General features: G+C 43.6%; 1 protein-coding gene across 14 annotated transcripts in view; it reads right to left on the bottom strand.

Annotated features, from left to right (window-relative positions):
* RREB1 (ras responsive element binding protein 1) overlaps nt 1-19321 on the bottom strand; it is a 190858-nt gene that overhangs the window by 17744 nt on the left and 153793 nt on the right. For 13 of the 14 annotated variants that reach the window (XM_081951887.1, XM_081951886.1, XM_081951888.1 and 10 more), the window contains 3 exons: nt 16950-17139; nt 14053-16750; nt 7567-7731 (listed from right to left, as the gene is read on the bottom strand). In XM_081951887.1, the coding sequence (XP_081808013.1) occupies nt 7567-7731; nt 14053-16750; nt 16950-17139 (3053 nt within the window). The remainder of the gene's footprint in view (nt 1-7566; nt 7732-14052; nt 16751-16949; nt 17140-19321) is intronic. The other variant, XM_081951885.1, reaches the window with a different exon arrangement.

Genomic DNA, 19321 nt, shown 5'->3' on the forward strand with positions numbered 1-19321 from the left:
GACCAGGTCCGCGAACCAGGGTCTCCTCGGCCAGTATGGTGCTAACAGAATAACGAGAGCCCTCTCTGTGACTATCTTCCCTATCGTACGGGGAACGAGGGGAAGGGGAGGAAAGGCATAAAGGAGACCCGGGGGCCATCGGCTCCTGAGAGCATCCGCTCCTTCCGCCGACGGGGACTGGAACCGGGTAAAGAACCGGGGCAGCTGAGCGTTGTCGGGGGAGGCGAACAGATCCACCCGAGGTGTGCCGAACCTGCTGCATATCTTCCGAAACAACTCCGGGCCCAGTTGCCACTCGCCATCGTCTAGGGTTGTGCGACTCAGCCAATCCGCCTGAAGATTGGACACTCCTGAGATGTGCTCCGCCACTATGGAGGCCAAGTGTCTCTCCGCCCACAAGCCCAACGACTGCGCCTCTCGCCAGAGAGAACGTGAGTGGGTGCCCCCCTGGCGATTGACATGGGCCTTCGTCGCCACATTGTCCGTAAGCAGGAGGACATGGCGCCCCCGCAGGTGATGACGAAAAGTCCTTAGGGCAAGCCGCGCGGCTTTTAGCTCCAGCCAATTGATGTTGTGGCGGAGATCCGAGGCAGACCAACGTCCCTGGGTCATGTCGGAGTCCATCACGGCCCCCCAGCCGAAGAGGCTGGCATCCGTCGTCACTGTGACTCTCTCGGGCTCCCAAAAACAAGCCCCCTGTTGCAGCGCTGGGGACAACCACCACCGAAACGAGAGTCTCACCTCCACCGGTAGAGGAACTGGACGCAAGGAGTTGCTCATCATCCTTCTCTGGACCGGGATCAAGGCCCACTGGAGAGGTCGCAGGTGGAGCCGGGCCCAGGGCACTATCCCTATGCAAGAGACCATCTTCCCCAGAAGTTGAGACAAGGTCAGGATGGAAACAGACCGTCTTTTTTGTACAGAGGAGACCAGCTGGCGAAGGCTGGACAAGCGCTCTGGAGACAGGCGGACCCTCCCTGACTCGGAGTCTATCACTGTCCCTAGGTGTAGAATCTGCCTGGATGGGGACAGGTGGCTCTTGGGAAAGTTCACTGAAAACCCCAACGCCTGAAGCCAACGGATCGTCAGCCGAAGATCCGACTTGGCCCTGGGGAGGGACCCTGCCTGAACGAGGACGTCGTCCAAGTAGCACTGAAGTCTCACCGGAATGGAACGCAGATAAGCCGCCAGTGCTGCCAGGACCTTGGTGAACGTCCGCGGAGCTGAGGCCAGACCAAACGGGAGAGCCCGGTACTGGTAATGCCTGCCCCGGTGAGAGAACCTGAGATAACACCGGTGAGACTGAAGGATGGGGACGTGGAGGTAGGCCTCCGTCAAATCTACTGAAGCCATGTAATCCCCCTTCCGAATGCCCTGCAGAATGGATTTCAGGGACGCCATCTTGAACCGCCTGTATACTAGGTAGCGGTTTAGGCGTTTCAGGTTGAGGATTGCCCTCCAACCCCCCGAGGATTTTGGAACTACGAACAGATGGGAGTAGTAGCCCAGACCCCTCTCCGGCTCCGGAACGACCTCCACTGCCCTGATTTCTAGAAGATGGGCGACCGCGAGGTCCATGAGACGACGCCGCTTCGGGTCCCGAGCCGGGGGAAAAACTTTGAAAAAACTTGGGGGTTTGGAGAGGAATTCTAACCTTAGGCCGTGGCGAACGGTCGCCCTGACCCAACCGTCTGACGTGATCCGATCCCACTCGTCCGCATACAGTGCCAGGCGGCCTCCGATGGGATGACTCGGGTTCGAGTCATTTCCCTCTGCGGAAGGGGCGGCCGCCCCCCCCACGAAAGGGCCGCTTGGACTGCGGCTGATATCTAGAACGGTCCTGAAAACTCTGTCTATGAAATGACCTGTCCTGCCTGTATGATTGGTATCGCTGGTCCTGATCCCTGTCATAAGACTTGAACTGGGGCCTGCGATAGGGATGACTACGGGACTCCGCCTTCTTGGTGGATGTAGGCATAACTTTCTTTTTATCTTTGTTTTCCACCAAAATCGGGTCTAAGGAAGCCCCGAACAAATTTGGACCCTCAAAAGGGGCAGCTACTAGGTCCCACTTGGCTTTATAGTCCATCTGCCAGTTCCTGAGCCACAAAAGTCTACGAGAGGCCACAGAGGTGGCCAAAGCACTTGAACCAAATCTAACTGCGTCTAGGGTCGCATCAGCCGAATACTGACACGCTGCCATTATTTTAGCCAAATCCTGGTGTGCGCGCTCCTCCTGGATCGGAATGCGCTCCTGGAGCCGGCGGAGCCACATGACCGTAGTACGGTTAAAGTACGAGGCAGCAGCCGCTGCCCGCACCGCCCATGCTGAGGCTTTAAAATTTTTACGTAAAGTGAGCTCCGCCCTCTTGTCCTCTGCCTTAAGTTTGTCAGCCGCGTCCCCCGAAACTACTGGAGAGGAGGAGACTAAAGCTGCTATGGGCTGATCTATAACTGGAAGCTGAATAGCTTGCACAAAAGACTTTTCCATGTTGTAGGCGCGACGGTCGTTGCTGCCAGGTGGGGAAAAGTTAGAAGGACGGGCCCATTGGCTAGTAGCTACCTCTAAGAAAAGAGGAGGGGCAGGAATCTCCTCCTTATTGGTGGCCGTCGCTGAGAACATGACCATGTCCGGATCCGTGGGCGGTGGGACCGTGGGGTCCCCCGTGCCCACCTTGGTGGTCCTCCTAGCCTTCTTAAGCAATGGTTTGAACATGGCCTGGAGGAAAAGATTGGAAGAGCGAGGCGGCTCAGGAGCCGCATCCTCCTCCTCAGAGAACCCCCAATCGTCCCTCCGTGCCTCCCCCCTAGAGGAGACCTCACTCATGAGGGAAGGCGAAGAAGCCCTAGATCTGGACCTACTAAAGGGAGTAACTCGACTGTGGTGGTAAGGTCTGTCCCTTTGGGAAATGCCCCTAGAAATGGCTGCAGAAATAAGCCTTTTGAGATTCTCAGGGAGGTTTTCGAGATCCTCCTCATCTCCTTCTGAATCATAGTCTGGTGCCACATAGGCCCTGCTGGATCTCCTACCCCTAACTGGACCTGCAGAGGTACCTTCCAATGGATCCCCCCTATCTTCTTCCCTAATCCCCGGGAAAGCAGAAGGAGAGCGAGGCGCCCCCCGCTCCTGACTCCTATCAGATCTGCATGGGGAAGCAGAGGAAGAGGAAGAGGAAGGGCTGAACCCCCTAGCCACCGGTGGGGGAGGGCATGAAGCCGCCACGTGTGGGGATCTGGATCTGGGCCTAGGATCCCTGGCCTGTCTCTTCTCAGCCCTTTCAATGACCTTCTCAATGGCCCTGGATCGCCTGAGCTCATCCCTTTGCAGAGCTCTCGAAGGCCTGTCCTCAGCTGAAGGCCTAGAAACCCGAGGCCTAACTGGGGGAGTGGGCTCAACCTGATCTTCGCCTGCCTGAGCTGGCGCGGCCTGCTGGGACTCAGTTCTATCTGCCATCCCCACTCACGTGCTCCAAAACGAGGTTTTTGGTAGGAATTGCCCTTCAGCTGGTGAGAATCGCCTGCTCCGGGCCTCCGGTAAAGTTGCAAACAGCACAGCCACGTTTTTCACAGCCTCTCCGTGTTGCAAGCCCCAAACACGTGACTCAAAATGGCCGCCGGCTTCTTTTGGGCGGTGCTTTCAAAAGCGCGCCTAAAAATGGCCGCTCCCTCGCCCTTAATTGCCAATGCCTGCAGCTGCAAGCTCGCCTTTCCCAAAACGCTCTCTAAATCACCGCTGAGCTCCTAAGCCCCTAGGAGCCTTCCAACACCAAGAAAAACGATTCCGCGCTGCTGCCGTGGGCTGTAACCGGCCCGGGAAGCTAGCGGTTCAAATTAGAAGCCGAAAAGCCGCTTTCGCGCCGAAAAGCCCCAGCGCGCTGCGAGCCTCACCGGAAAGTTTTAAGAAGACAAATTAAAGCACGTAGGATCGCCCGGCACACCCGAGACCCCAGGCACCAGTCCGGAGCGATCCCTTAAGAGAGGGGGAGGAAGCGCCCCCCCCACTGACTATCTCAGCCTCCTGAGGACAGTCGAACAACAGCCCTGCAAGGCGGACCATTAGAAAAAAATTTTTTAAATAAAAAACTCCAAATTCAAGGTGCCAACAACACTAACACTGACTAATAAAACCCACTAAAACTCTACTACTAGGAACCAAACCTGTGTCTTGGACCTTGACTGAGAGGAAACTGGGAACCAACGGGAGAAGGCGAAGGTTAAGAAGTTTTCTCTCAGTCAAATGGACCAATCAGGCTGTGTTAACCCTGCTGTGACCCCTCCCTCCACTCTACTGGAAAAAGGTCTCTCCTCCTGTCTTCAGCATAGTTCTTACATGTACATCAGTGTGAACTGGTAGCGTCGGCTGTGGGAGGCTCTGCCCACTCGCCCCAACATAATGCACAAGCACTGTGCATGCGCAGTTGCAGCATGTGTAAGCTCACATTTGAGCACCAGCAGGGAAGGTAAGTGAATCCCACCACTGATGTGCATCCACTGAACTCCAGACAGATATCCTTGACTTACAAGCACCAATGATCCCAACATTTCTGTTGCTAAGTGAATCAGTTGCTAAGTGATTTTTGTCCCATTTTACGACCTTCCTTGACACCGATGTCAAGTGAATCCCTGCAGTTGTAAAGTGAGTAACCTGATTGTTAAGTGAATTTGGCTTCCCCGTTACTTTGCTTCTCTGAAGGTCACAAAAGCTGACAATCATCATAAATATGACTCAGTTTCCAAGCCTCTGAATGTTGATCAGATGACCATGGGGATGCATGTCGTAAGTGTGAAAAACTGTCATAAGTCACTTTTTCAGCTAGGACTACCTGTACAGATAGCTGAAGCATAAACAACCACAATTCAAAGGAATAAAAAAAAAAACGGTAAATTTACATTTTTTATTATTAAGTTATGAAATTTTCAATTTTTCTGTCAATTTATTCTTATTTATTATTTCCATTTATGCTGTTCTTACAGGAAACCGTGGCATGCTATAGCTACTTCTCTTCACAAGAATCCTGACAACTCTCTCTCTCTCACTAAACTGAGTGAGCGGTGACTGCACCAAATACTCCAAAAACTATCCAGATTCCCAGTCAGCTTTCTAATTTTATTCTACCACTCAACAAACCAAATCGAATAAAAATAACTAGTTAATGATACTAAGCTATAGTTCCCAAAAATCAATAGTAGCTTTAATCCAGATAATTTTCTCAAAATTATATACCGTTACAATAATAATAACTGATAATGTTACAAAAGCCAAAACATCTTCTTAATAATACAAACATAGGATTTCTCATCATGTATTATCTTTAGCGGAAAGCTCTCTTACTTAGCATGATGGAGATCTGGAATGCCAGGGAAGAAAAATGGCAAACTTAAAATGGGTCCGAAGATGCAATGGAATAAAGAGCCAGTGAGCAGACCGGCTTTTTGTAATACTTTACGGACAAGCAGGGAACTTGGGGATTGCCCAAAAATGCTTCACACAGTTTCTCCTCATGGGGAGACTGCAAGACAGGTGTCTCCAGCAGGGTTAGAGCTCTGGCTGATAAGGGAATAATCTCTCTTGCCCAAACCACTGGTGGCATCTTTAAAAGGATACTAGGTTCGCATTCTTCCCTTTCTGATCTGTTTTGAAAATTGCTTTTTAACTGCTTTTCAGATATTCAGAACTTTTGGATCAAAGGATTTTACAGTACTGTGTGAGGTTCCTTAAATCCTTAGGGAAATAACTTTTATATACAAGTTTAAGGACTTTTTAAAAATCTGGATAAACAACGCAGGGGTGATTAAAATTTCAATTTTAGAACGTTGCAAAACCCATCTTTATAAAGGGTGAAGGTAATTTTGAAATAAGATTTTTCAATTAATTATAAGGAATTCTTTTTTTGGAAAAATGTTTTTGTTTTGAATTCTTAAAACAATAAGATCCAATTTTAAAAATTAGACATCATAGAAAATGAGAAGCAATTAAAGATTACTATTAAAGGAAAAGAACATTAAAACTCAACTTACTAACACAGAGTGAAGCAAAATATTTTAACATTGGACATAATGAAGGGATTTTTGAACAATGTACTCAGAAGTGAAGAACATCTGCGTCATAGGTAGACTATGTATTCAAGCTGCTATGGAGGAGAACAAATATTACCTGACATAATTGAGACTGATTTTAAAGTGCATTCAAAAATGACTAGCTACAATAATGACATAGAAAAAGATGTTATACCAGACATAGAAAAGAAACCGGTTGATATTTTAATAATTAAGAGTGTACAAATAACAAATGAAGAGAGTGACACGGATAATTTTCTTTCACTGGATTTACAAAAGAGGCTTGTTAAAACTTTGAAGAATTTTGTGAGAAAGGAAAAATGATAAGAAATCAAGTTTTAGGCCATTATTTGATGGTAAAGATTGTTAGAAGGAAAAGAAAAGAATATAAAATTGGTTTATTTGATCAAGGTTAAAATAGAAAATTGTTATTTCATCTAACACTTAATGGACATTTGCTGATCAGCATTGAAATGACAAGGTTTTAAAGATTTTTTTTTTCTTTTCCACACCTTCTATTTTTCCTTTTTCTTTTAGGGTTCACATCATTGTAAATTGCAATTCTAATTAAATTTCTAGGATGAATGGGCTCCGAAACATTTAGAAAACACTAAGTAATTCCTCATTATGGTACATATATGCTGTAACAAATCTTATCACAATTTAAAATTTGTAAACTACTAAAAGGCATGTCTGCTTTGATAACCTAATCTAATCACGTGGATAATCTAGAACCAATGACAACTATGTTGGTCCCCTATCTCCTTGTTCTTTGCCGAATACAAATTCCTCTCAAGGCCAAATTAAACATTGCAGCAACACAACCTATGCATCACAGAATTCAAAACTTGCGATTTCCTATGCTAAACAGATGAGCCACTGAAATCCCAGCACTGGGCAGGCAAGAATGTTGAACGTTTTTCTGTCCCTTGATGTCTGCTGGGTAAATATTATTTTTCATCTCAGAACTTCATCTAAAACAAAAGTTAGGGTAAGATTAGAAAGAGCAAGATTTGACATAGAACCCTCTTGCCTGTCTGTGAGACTTGTAATGTTCCCACCTCTCCTGAATGGGGGGAGGGAACCCCCACAGCAGACTTAAGTTGGTCAAGGTGTTAACATCTAATTGAATTTGTTTATGGAGATTCTCAGTCATCCAGGTCATGGTTGTCCCAAAGGGGCTTTTTTCAAGAGGCAACTGGACTTTCTGTTGTTGTTTTTTGAAGACGTTTCGCTTCTCATCCAATAAACTACTTCAGCGCTTCCTGGATGGTGGGGAATCCTTCCATTCGCCACCATTCAGTCAGAGCTCAAGAAACTTCTTGGATGAGAAGCGAAATGTCTCCAAAGAAAAAACAGTTGCCTCCTGATAAAAGCACCTCTGGGACATCTAATTGAATTCCTGAGGTCCTGAAAAGTCTTCTAAAGCCTCACTGATTCCTCTAACGGCCCAAAGCAAAAAAGGAACACAACTTATCTTTAAATTCTGGAACAACCTAAAAAAGCTACCTGTGCTATCATGAGCTCCAGCATCACTTTCTTTAGACTGGGGGATAAGCCCGTTTCTTCTCAGGCCGTAGTTGGCAACTCCATGTTTGCGTAAGAGGTGGCGTTCACAGTTAGATTTGGTAGAAAAGAAGGCATCACATTTTTGACAAGGGAAGGGCTTCTGACCTGAATGAAGCAGGGAAAAAAAACATATTTATCTTTTTTTTTCTAATGTATCAGAGGAGCTCCTTGTGTTTTCCTATCCCTTCAACTTAATTTGAACAACTTTGACTCAGCTCGGTCCTAAATCTTTTTTTTTAAAGGCCCCTAATAAATTTGAAGCAATTTACTTCCCAAGTAGCATGCTCAGGATTCCAGAATAACCATACATAAAATAACCTAAGAATGGTAGATTGACTCTGAAACCCCAAAACTCTGAGAGTTCTCCAATATAATCGCCTGAAAAATCATATGGGCTTAATAACAAATAACTATTTTGAGATGTTTGGTATCAGTGGAATATTCTGTAATCAATTGTTCCTATGACACCACACAAATCCAGAAGGAAATATATGATTGGCGGCAAATGATCATAGCTTCAATGGCCCATTTAGAACTGATCTACAAGATCATGGGCTTGATAAAAGGAATGGCAACTGTAGAACTGGCTTGCAACTTTCCTTTAGCATTTAAACTCAGCCAAACTCATCCATCAGTTACTTAAAGGGAATTTCATTTCACACGTTTATTTAATTCCCCAATATAAGTTCCATGGTGCTATGTGTCTAATTAGAACACCCCATGATATCAAATAAGCCTCTGCAGGAAATGAGTTCTGAGCTCAAGAAAAAGAACGTTCATGACAAAATTACAGACAAGGTGATGGAAACACATGATTAATTCATGTCATAAAGTAAAATTCCAAAGAGATAATGTATGTGATAGAGAAAAGATATGGCATGGAGAAACAAGATGCTTCAGGAAAGTTAACTATCAGAATTGTTACTACCTCTGGCCATCTCTACAGCACGTAAAAGGCTTAAAAGCTAGCTGCCTAAGGAAGGCCACAATTCCTCATAGTTGCATGCAGCTTCCATCAATTCACACACAGCTATAAAAACAAACATTAGAGGACAGAACAAAATTCTCTCCTAGTCAAGTCATCAAAATACAATTTGCAATGCCAGCTGGGCTTCATAAGTAAAAAAACATACAACTAGTCATGCCATTCAACCATGCATAAAGGTAGCCGCTAATCATCTTGAAATCCCAAAAGAACATGAGGTAGGAAAAAGAGAATAGTGGAATATCACAAAACAGAAAGCAGGAATGAATCAGAGAGGGCCAAAATGCATTTTTCAGGTGGATTTCAACCATTACAATCTCTCAAGAGTCTTCCTAATCACTACACGGGTAATAGGAATTTTCACAGTACATTAATGGACATTTTGTTTGAGATAACACACATAAGCCTCCGGGAACTGATAATTTCAGAAAATAAATACTACGTTATTTAATCTCCCTGTTAAAAAAAAAAATCATGTTATCATATTGCGCAACAGGCCCAAATAAAAGTCTCGGTAGGATCTGTATTAAATAATAATGCATTAAGCCAATTATGACAAACTTGTGCCCGCATTCACCTACCCAACAATTATTCTCAAAAGTATGCCCCATTCTTCTGCAATTTTCTGAAGGTTGCAGAGGCCACGTAAGAATGAGGTGTACTTTTTGTGCGACCTCTGGAACCTTGTGCGAGGAGGCCGTGCTATTACATGGCCTTTGAATCCTCCAAAAATGGCACGAGAATGGGGTGTGGATTGTGCAATTTTTCTTTCTTCCCCAAAGCTGCTTCAAGAATGAAGGTTTTGTGTGACCCAGAGCAGCTTTTGGGAGACTGTAACAGGCCTGAACACCACTTGAAAATAAGCAGCATATGGAACATCCAGAGGAGTATTAGGTGACGGTCGTAATCACGCCTTGGAGAACAGTACTGGATGGCTTCTTGAGTGGCATTAGTGGTGGTAGGGCTGAAACTGAGGCCTGGTCCTTGAGTTTAGATCCAGCCTCAGGGCTACCACCACCAACTGCTGCTGTTCATGGTGGCGTAGATTGGGAGTGGGGGTGGGGGAGAGAAATAAAGAATTGTTTGTTTTGTTGGGGGGGGGGAAATGACACGCCAGGAAAATCAAGTTAGGCGTTTTCTGAATTTTTGACACACTGAACCCAAAAGGCTCTGGTTGGTCTCTAAACATGGTGGCCTTAAACTCTCATAATCTTCCCTTGGCAATTAAAGGAACTGGTTTTGAACAATTCGAAAGTGCTAAGTGTGAACCAGGACCAAACCCTTTTTATTTTCTGCTTAGCAGCTTTTTCCTTTAAGAAGAAAAAACACACACACACACCCAAAAATCTTGATACTGGAGCGAGAGCTACTGTGGGAATCTTCTCATTGCAGTGTGAGATTTTAGGAATGTTTTCCAAGTTTGAATTTGTCATTTTCTTCCTCCCTGCCCCATTCTGCTGCACAAGCAAATGAATCAACACTGAGAAATAAGTGATCATAACCACAGTGGAGTCACAATGGCAGATATTTAAGGATAATCCAGGCTGTGTGGTAGACATGGAGGGCTTGCTCTGGTTTATTCATCATTACACCAACATTACAAGAAAAAATAGAAACAAATAAGAAGAGGTCGGAAACAATGAAACTAAAATGATGGAGGGAAAGTCATGTGTTTTGTTCTAATAGCAGGAAGTCCCAGCTTCAGTGAGTAGCAGTTAATATTGAAGTTACCAAAGGAATGATGTAAATATATTCATTCATCAACTAGACATATTATCAAGATTTGGTTGGTATGTAGTGTGGACCAGTGGTGGGATTCAAATTGTTTTACTACCGGTTCTGTGGGCATGGCTTGGTGGGGAGGCATGATTTGGTTGGCGTGGCAGGGGAAGGATACTGTATAATTTCCATTCCCTCCCCACTCCAAGGGAAGGATACTGCAAAATCCCCATCTCCTCCTAATCAGCTGGGACTCAGGAGGCAGAGAATAGATGGGGGCGAGGCCAGTCAGAGGTGGTATTTAACGGTTCTCTGAACTACTCAAAATTTCCGCTACTGGTTCTCCAGAACTGGTCAGAACCTTCTGAATACCACTTCTAGTATGGCCAGCCCCTTCTCTTCATTAAACAAACACTCTTTTGAATGTTCTGGGCCTTTGGCATGAATATTGAATATATACCTGGTTATTGTTGTTGTGGTTATTTTTTGAGGGGCAGGGCTTCTGAAAAGGAGGGAAACTCACACAAAGCAAATATTCATATGGAACTGTAGGAGGGATTATTTGCAAAGCCAAGAAGAGGAATTCATTCTGTTCTTAAGCCTGTTATTTCAGCATTGACCCAGCTGAATGAATTCACTAGGGAATAGCTTGCCAAGCATTGCAATATCCAAGTTCTCCTAACTAATAGAGTAATGGATTCAGCATGTTATAGTAACATCTAATGTATAGAATATATTTCCGTTCAATCAATTCAATTCAGATTCTTTCCAAATGCTCAACACCTACCTTTATGCATTCTACACCTATTATGAGCAATAGTGTCCATATTTATCAAATGTATATCTCATCACAATCTAAATGGATACTCATAAGGTTACAACAAATAGCTTCACCCATGAACAATAAAAGGTTCTTATTCGCCTTCCATCATTACACTGCATCCCAGAGGGTGTTTCATGCTCTAAGAAAGTCTACTAATACTTAGCCCTTATAATGCACATGGAAGTTTGAACTATGGGGTTTTTTTTAAAGTGACTAAGCCAGCCAACAGGTTCTAGACAATACAGTCCAAAACAATGAACTAAATTAACAATAATCTCTTTGAAGAGATTATTCAGTAATTACGTTTTTTAAAATGATCTGGGTTTACTCTGAGTTCAATGGTAAAGACTAAATTGGCAGAAGTTAACATCTGAGCAGGCAACCCAAAGACAACGACTATTAAACTGTACCTTTTTTATTCAACCTCTAAACAAACCCAAACACCAGGAATGGCGAAGCCACATTTTTCAAGGAAAGGACTTTTGGTTAACATGGTTCATCTTATTCAGGAGCAAGCAGCTACTTTGAGTCAAGAACCGTTAATCATCTTGGCTTGAGTCCAATTTTGGAATTTCACCTTTTGTGCCTCTACTGGTGACAAATATTTTAGGACCATTCTTCTGTTGCTGTTACCCAACACTAAACTCCTGCCATTCTTGCAAATAAATTTAATTCCTTCCTGTAGATTCTATCCTTTCCCGATGACAGCACCATAAAAGGAAACAAGATTGGCGAAGAGGCTAATCCTGTGGTTCCCTCATTTGAGACAAAGCAAGTACCTATACTGGCTGCTTAAGCAGGCCAACTGCTTTGGCTGCCCCATGCAGCTGTCCTTGAAAATGGTGGGAGAAATACTGTGTGTGAGCAATGCATTTTAATAATTAATCACTGTCTTCAATGCCAATCTGTTGCCCTTTATTATTTGCAAACTTCAACAGCCTAGTCAATCCACAAGTGTTCCTTGTTGCCTCTAAATGAACAGTCTAAAATATCAAAACAGAAAACAATTGTTTGAATTCAGAATTAATAAGGTGAGGGAATGTATTTAAGATGGCAAGATAATAAATATTGGGGGGGGGGTGGAGATAGGTGGGAAAAGGCATAATATTCATAAAGCTAACAAACAGCATTTGCCAGCAATATATGAATCGAGGGAATTTAACGACATTACTTAACTGCAAACAGATTTGCAAGAACAAAGCTAGTTAGTGTATTTTTCACACATTCTTAACTACAATAGTGATTTTTTTCTTCTTCTACCAAAGCCAAATGTAACAAAGATCCCTATCTTAGAACTTGGAAGCTAAGTTTAAATAAACAAAAAGCTCTGATGCCATTTATTAAAATAGAGACCCATATAAAGAAAGACACAAAAGGAAGTAGATGTAAGTCTTTCTCCCTTTCATATATGCTTAAGGAGAGTCAATAGAAAGACATTTATTTTACTCAATATAGCTTTCAATTCAAGAATCGGATACATCAAAATCAGAGCATGTCTAGTCGTTGAGGGAGAGCAAATTTTAGATATTCTACATGGAGCAGGATGGTATTTTTAGTAATTCTCTGCAAACATCATAGATATGAAAAGTTAATGCAACTTTTGTCAGCAATTCCTTTAGAACAGGGGTGGGGAACGATGGCCCTTTATGACTTGTGGACTTCAACTCCCAGAATTCCTGAGCCATGAAAAGCAACTTCTAATGAAGGCAATGAAGACAGGAGGAGCAGAAAGGAGCAGCACTGTGCCCTTCTTTCCCCTCTTGTTATTCCAAATGCTGCTCAATATTTTTCTTTTTTCCACTGTATTGAAATGTAGGAGGAAGCAATGTTTAAGCCTCACAAATGGAAAAACTGATAAGGGAAACAAATCTGACAGCAGGAAAACAGAAGATGTACTCTTCCCTTCTGCTATTTCTTTTCTCCCAATCTATTTAACCCAACCTTTCCTCTCCCAGCTTTTCCCAACCTGGATCCTCCAGATAACCTTGGCATATACTTCCCATTATCTCTAACGCACTGATGATACTAAGACACGGAGTGGATAAGAGTCAAAACCCTATAGCTACTCTAGTTGACAAGAAGGGAGAATTAAGTCAGCAATCCTCACCTATCTTATCATTTTTTTTAAAAAAAGAAAATTCTACAGAATGAATTTAGGGCATAGCAAAACTACTTCTCCAACACTGCAGAGCTTCCAGTTTTGCCTCTTGTCAAAAAAAAAAATATCCTTATACTCAGAGCAGTAGTTAGAGGTTAAGAGATTTAAGTTGCCACAGTAGAGTTTGGCACTGTAGCCATGAGTTCTGCCACCCCCCAATACACTCGACCCTGTTTGGTTGCTGCAAATCATAGTCTGTCATGCTCAAAATAGAAAACTGGGCTGTAAATCAGGATTTGATCTTACAAGTACAAGGGTCAACCCTCTAGCATGAGGTCAACTGCTGCTAATCCATGAAAATAGTGGGGAGGGGGAGTGTGTTATCTGGTTGATTGTGTGCACTTCAATTATTTGTTGTGTTGTTGTTCTATAATGTTTGAAGTTAGGTACATTTTTCATCACCAAGCTGTGCTTCTCTTTGTTTCTATTTCTTTTAACTCTTAGCCATCCAAAGTCATTTATGGACGGCTACATAAATTTACCAAATTAAATTATTGGTGCACAAATATAGTGTGCAGTCATACATTTCCCATTTTTAAAAAAAAAACAGGATATCCCTAAAATGGCGCAATAGAAGGTAAACTTATTAATACACTAAAGCTGGCCAATTTTCCTTTTGGATGTAATGAATGTATGATGCTTTTCCCTCTAGATCCCTCCCGGTCACTCAACTAAGATTCCTGTGAATGTATCCTGCCCCTCTCTAACCCACCCCCGGCCATTTTTTAAGAGCTCTCTTACCTGTATGAGTGAGCATGTGCCTCTGCAAAGAACTTGCCCAGGGGAAAATTCTAGGGCAGTGGGGGCACTTGATTTTCTGAATGCAGTTTGAGTAGGCATTTCGCTTTCCACGCAGGAGTTTGTCTTCAACAGCCTCTCTCTCTTCTTCGCTGGCTCCGTTTTTATCAGCCGCTTCTTTAAAGTCTGCAGTCGATTGTAGAAATGTGCTAAATTTATTGGTGTCTGTGGTTGCCAGCATTTTCTCTATGCTGGCAAACTCCCCGCTGGATTCCAAGTCCAGGCCGCTGCTTGCTTTGGGCTTATTTTTTGTGCCTTTCTTTCTGCCTCTTTTCTTCACCGATCCAGACGTCGAGGATTTCTGGGACCCCGTTGGACTGCTGGTGCTCTTCGTTAAGTCACTGGGAGTGTTGGTATCTGTCTGGGCAGTGGCTAGGAGAGTTGCTTTAGGACTGGGACTTCCTAACTTTTCAGGGGTGGTAGAGCTGCCAATGGCCACCTTGGGGACAGAGTCTGAGACTTCTGCTTTGAGCAAAGCTGGAGCAGAAGCCACAGATGAAATAATCTGTGCAATGGAAGCAAGGGGTGGCAGCTCTTTCGTTGCGAGAGGTTTTGGCAAGAGAAGAGGCGGTTTGGGCCTCAAAGGCCTCAGCAAAACTGAGTTCCCCAAGACGCCTGGAGAAATTATTGGGACAGTCAAATGAAGTGGTCCCTTCAGTGGTTGGGAATGTCTGAGAGCTGTGTTTTCCAGGTTGCCGTTAGCTGGAGGGGACGGTAGATAGCCTTGGAGTGTCTCCTCGTGGCTATCATGGAGCTCTTGCTTCTTATCCTCACTCATACTACCACCATCACTGTCCCTTTTTGGAGGCTTGGGAATTGACAAATCAATGGGCTCCATGGAGTTGTCGTAGAGAGAGGACCCAAACGGGTTCTCTTGTTTGACCAGTACAGAATTCAGGGTTTTGTTCTTTTGTGAGAAATCTAAAGGCTCATCAAAATCCATCGGGAAGTTATTTGCAGTTTCAAGTTTGATCGACGCATGAGAGGGAGCCCCCCTTAAAAAGCCATTCTGCGATTCCAGGAAAGGTGACACAGATTTGCAATCCAGATAAGTGCTTTCTTCCAGTAACACAGGGTCAGGCTGGCTTTCTGGAGGAGTGCAATCCACAGCCAGCACATAACTCTCGATCTCCCGCTCCTGGATGTGCAAATGCTGCTTGAGGATATGATGAATGCAGTTCCGCTTGGCTGAGAAGGCAGTGCCGCACTCCTTACATTCAAATGGCTTCTTCTTCTGGCAGCTGCTATGTGTCCTCATGTGGACACGGAGGGCACGGTAATGTTTAAGGTCCTCCCCACAGAATTTGCACACGGTGTCTGGGGAGCAGAAAGCATCGACCATTTCAGCTGCATTGCTGGCCACATACTCAATATTTTTCTCGATGTCCTTTCTAGTTGTTTTGAGGTGTTTCTTGCGCAGGTGCCTTTCGCAGTTGGCTTTCACCGTGAAAGGGTAGTGGCAGATCTTGCAGATGTATGGCCTCTCCCCACTGTGCGTCCTCAGATGCCGGATCAGTGCTGCCTTGTCGGCTGCAATGTAGTCACAGATGTTACACTGATAAGGGGAGATACCTAAGTGAGAACGGATATGAGCTCTTAAGACTCCGGAGAACGGGAACACCTGCTCACAGAAACGGCATGGATACAACACTTTCCTCATCGCTGGGGTTTTCTTGTTTGCGGTTCCAGTCATGATGGCCTTGAAGTCTCGCTCGGTCACTTCTTGTTTTATTTTTGTCCCCATTGTCAAAGGCAGAAGGGCTTCTATGATGCTGTCTTGCTCCAGCTGAGTTTTCATTTCATGTTGACCCAAAGATTCTGGCTTAGCCTGGGGAGAAGGACTGGAGTTTGTTCTGGATTTATTGTGCGCGATGGAAGAATCTGAAGTTGACTCTTGGTCTGGGGTTTTGACCATTTTTGGTGGTACTGGAGGAAGGCTTGGGCTGATACATCCTGGCGAGGCTTGCTGAGTGTTGACCAATGGAGGCGGTGTTGAACTTGCTACAACGGTCCTAGGGGCTACTAATGGCTTTGGCTTCAGTGGAGGCATATGTTTGAATATGGATTGGATGGGGATATGAGATGCCTTAGATAGCGGTGGGAGGCTGATTTGTGGAGTCGCTGAGGACGCCATCTTTAGGATCTGCTGGATATCTGCTAATTCACCAGAAATGGGTTTAACAACAATGCTATTGTCAGGCTGGATTATGAAGCCTTTCGGGAAAGGCTGTAGTGAGAGTAGCTTCATATTTTCTTTCGTAGGTGGAAGGACTGAAAAGGGGCCTCCCACAGAAGCAGCCTCCAGAGGGGATAGATTCAACTGGTTATCACTTCCAGGTTCCTGAGGTAGGTTACATTTCAGTGTTCGTAGCTGCATTTCTTGGACATCATCATCTGGCATGAGCTCCTCCTGCTTGACAGATTCAATGTCTTTGGTATGTTGCAGCCCCAAGGATGTCATGTAAGTTTTTAGGTCTGCGTCCTCTGAGTGCAAGTTGTGCACTTCTCTTCCCTGATCGGTTGCATGGGTGTCTTTGTGCAGCTTGAGTGCTGAGAGCATGGGGAATGCCTTGTTGCATATATCACATATATAGCGATGATGATCACTGGTGCATCTCCGCAGGTTTGTTTCACACCAAACCTAGGAGACATCACAAGAAAACACATGAGCATTGAAGTATCCACAAAATCCAAAAGGTCAACAGCAGCCAGTTTTTGTGCAACTGAAACTGATTCTAAGAGACTGATGCGCCAACTATTGAGTTCCCAATTCTCTTCTAAATTAAATAGAAAAGGAAGTACGGGTATTACACAAACAGCCAGGTAAAATGAATAAATACCTGAGAAATGCGGGGAAATTTCCTACAAGAAAAGTCCGTGAAGCCCAAATCATGGAAGCCGGCAGGAATTGAAGGATTGTTCTGAATATAAGGCTTTCCAGTTGAGTCCTTTGGAAGTTGTTTATGAATAACTGCATTATGCCGCAACAACCCCCGGTGTGTGCGGAAGGTAATGCAGCAGACATCACACCTAGAGAAGAGGAAAAGAGCACGATTACTTATGAGAAAGGTACATAATCACACCATTGGTATCAGTCCAAACAGAACACTGTTTCTTTACCATTCTCTTTCCTTGTAAAAACAGAGCTAGTATCATAATGGAAAATCAGATGCTAAAAAGTTCCTATAATCAAGGCAAGTAACCGTTGCTTCTGGATAACCAAGATGATCATCTCCCAACAGGGTTTGTTGGCTTTGACTTAACATGACATATGAATCTATCTGTAATTCAGGGCATGCATGGTTTATGGCAGTGAGGCTCAGTCAGAGATCCCCAGGCTATGTATAAGTCCTGTCAAACTTTGAGCATGACACTCAGAACAACTCTAAAAGTGGTTACCAAATTATGAAGTTTATATGATGCAGGCTGCAAATTATTAAAGAAATAGGGAGGAATCACGGTAACTGTATCACGGTAACATTTCAATTAACTTACGATTAATTTTAATTTGTTTTAATTCAAAATGCAATTTTTGCCTTGACCCCAACCAAGTATTGTTCCTGCCTTTGTTAAATACAATCGTTTTAATGGTGTAATGTTTTATGTGAATCCAATCACATCAGGTCAGAAAACAGCATTTTAGACTCAACACCTGTTGCCATGATGCAGATGGAAACATGAAGTCACAGTAGCAGAGAGAGAAGGAGTCACCCAAAAACATCAACCAGACACACTTCATTTCAACACACGGCTCCTCCCAAGACCTCCCACTTAGTCTCTGGCACCTTGTTCTTACATCTCCCCACAAAAACAATAAGGGTCATTGTGAGTGGACTCCAAAGGCATGAAAGATGAAAACAGAGGTCTTGGGGCTTTTAAGGTCTCTCCTGCGAATCCCAGTTGGGTGCATCAAACAGCTGGAACGAGGCCATTACAGAGAACAGAGCAATGAACTACGTAGCTAGAGGAAGATAGCAAACTACCAGGGAAACATTAACCAATTATCTTCTCCATTGATAAGAGACACACTGGACATACTTCAAAAGGGGGGCTCTCTCTTTTACGCTAATACTCAGATTGACCAAGGAAAAATAATTACAAACTCATCTCGAACACAACATTTCAGCTTTGCAAATAAATCCAAAGAAGTCTTAATCCAGGATAACTTTTCAAATTAATAGTTTAATTCTTCCAAATATCTGTATCAAAGTACTGCACCTAACAATGGGTTCATTGACATTTAGATCTCACTTGAGCAGCGAAATGTCTCTGTTGCCACTAAGAATATAGATAAATAGCTTAAATGCCGTTTGATGAAACTTTATGATTCCTTTCCCAGTAAGAATCAATGTCATACTAACTACAATGAAGGTCAAGAAATATAAACAACTTTGTACAGAGCTCTACTATTGATTCTTGCAATAGATGTGAAAAGGATATAATTAAAACCCAGGCTATTCATAAGCATTTATGGACAACATTTTTAAGGACCAATTTTGAACCTCTTTATTGAATTTTAATGAAGTACCTTTTTTATACCCAAGTTGGCTGTGTCAATGGAGAAAACATATGATGAACATAATGATATTAAAAAAGAGAGAAAACAAAAAGCTTGCAATCTTAATGTGAATACTTCACACATAATGCCAAGCTAAATACAAATAGGATGGTTACATAAAGCAGAGATTGAAGTAGACAGAGGGATTTAAAGTAGAATGACTAACAAGAGTGACAACTAAAGCTGCTGCAGTAGCAAGGCATTTTCCCAGCTGTTCTTCAGGGACAGTTTGATGTAAGCTGTGATATCAACATCAGAAAACTAACATTTTTAATTATTTGAAAACAGAATTTAACTTATACTTCCTTTTCAATAACAGCCAAAAAAAAAATCATGCTGGCCAACGAGAGTTAGATTTCTGTAACAGCACATTGACATGTATGCAAAACATAAATTCCCTTGCACCAGGCATTCCAACAGGATTTTGCAATAATGTACAAGATTACATTTTAAAGCCTTTGGGTCAGCTACTGAATAAAAGGAAAATTCAAAAAGGACTTGAACGCTCCGAGTCTCTTGCGATTTTTGGTATCAAAATGACCGTTGGCTTACCTGAACGGTCGTTCACTGGGCGCTGCGGGAGAGTCCAAGCATGGGTTAACACAGCCTATCTGCCCTAGGACTGAGTAGATTTTTCTTTGGTTGCGCCTCCTT

The sequence above is a fragment of the Natrix helvetica genome, assembly GCF_964273705.1.
Source record: "Natrix helvetica genome assembly, chromosome: 4".
In the NCBI taxonomy this organism is placed as follows: domain Eukaryota; kingdom Metazoa; phylum Chordata; class Lepidosauria; order Squamata; family Natricidae; genus Natrix; species Natrix helvetica.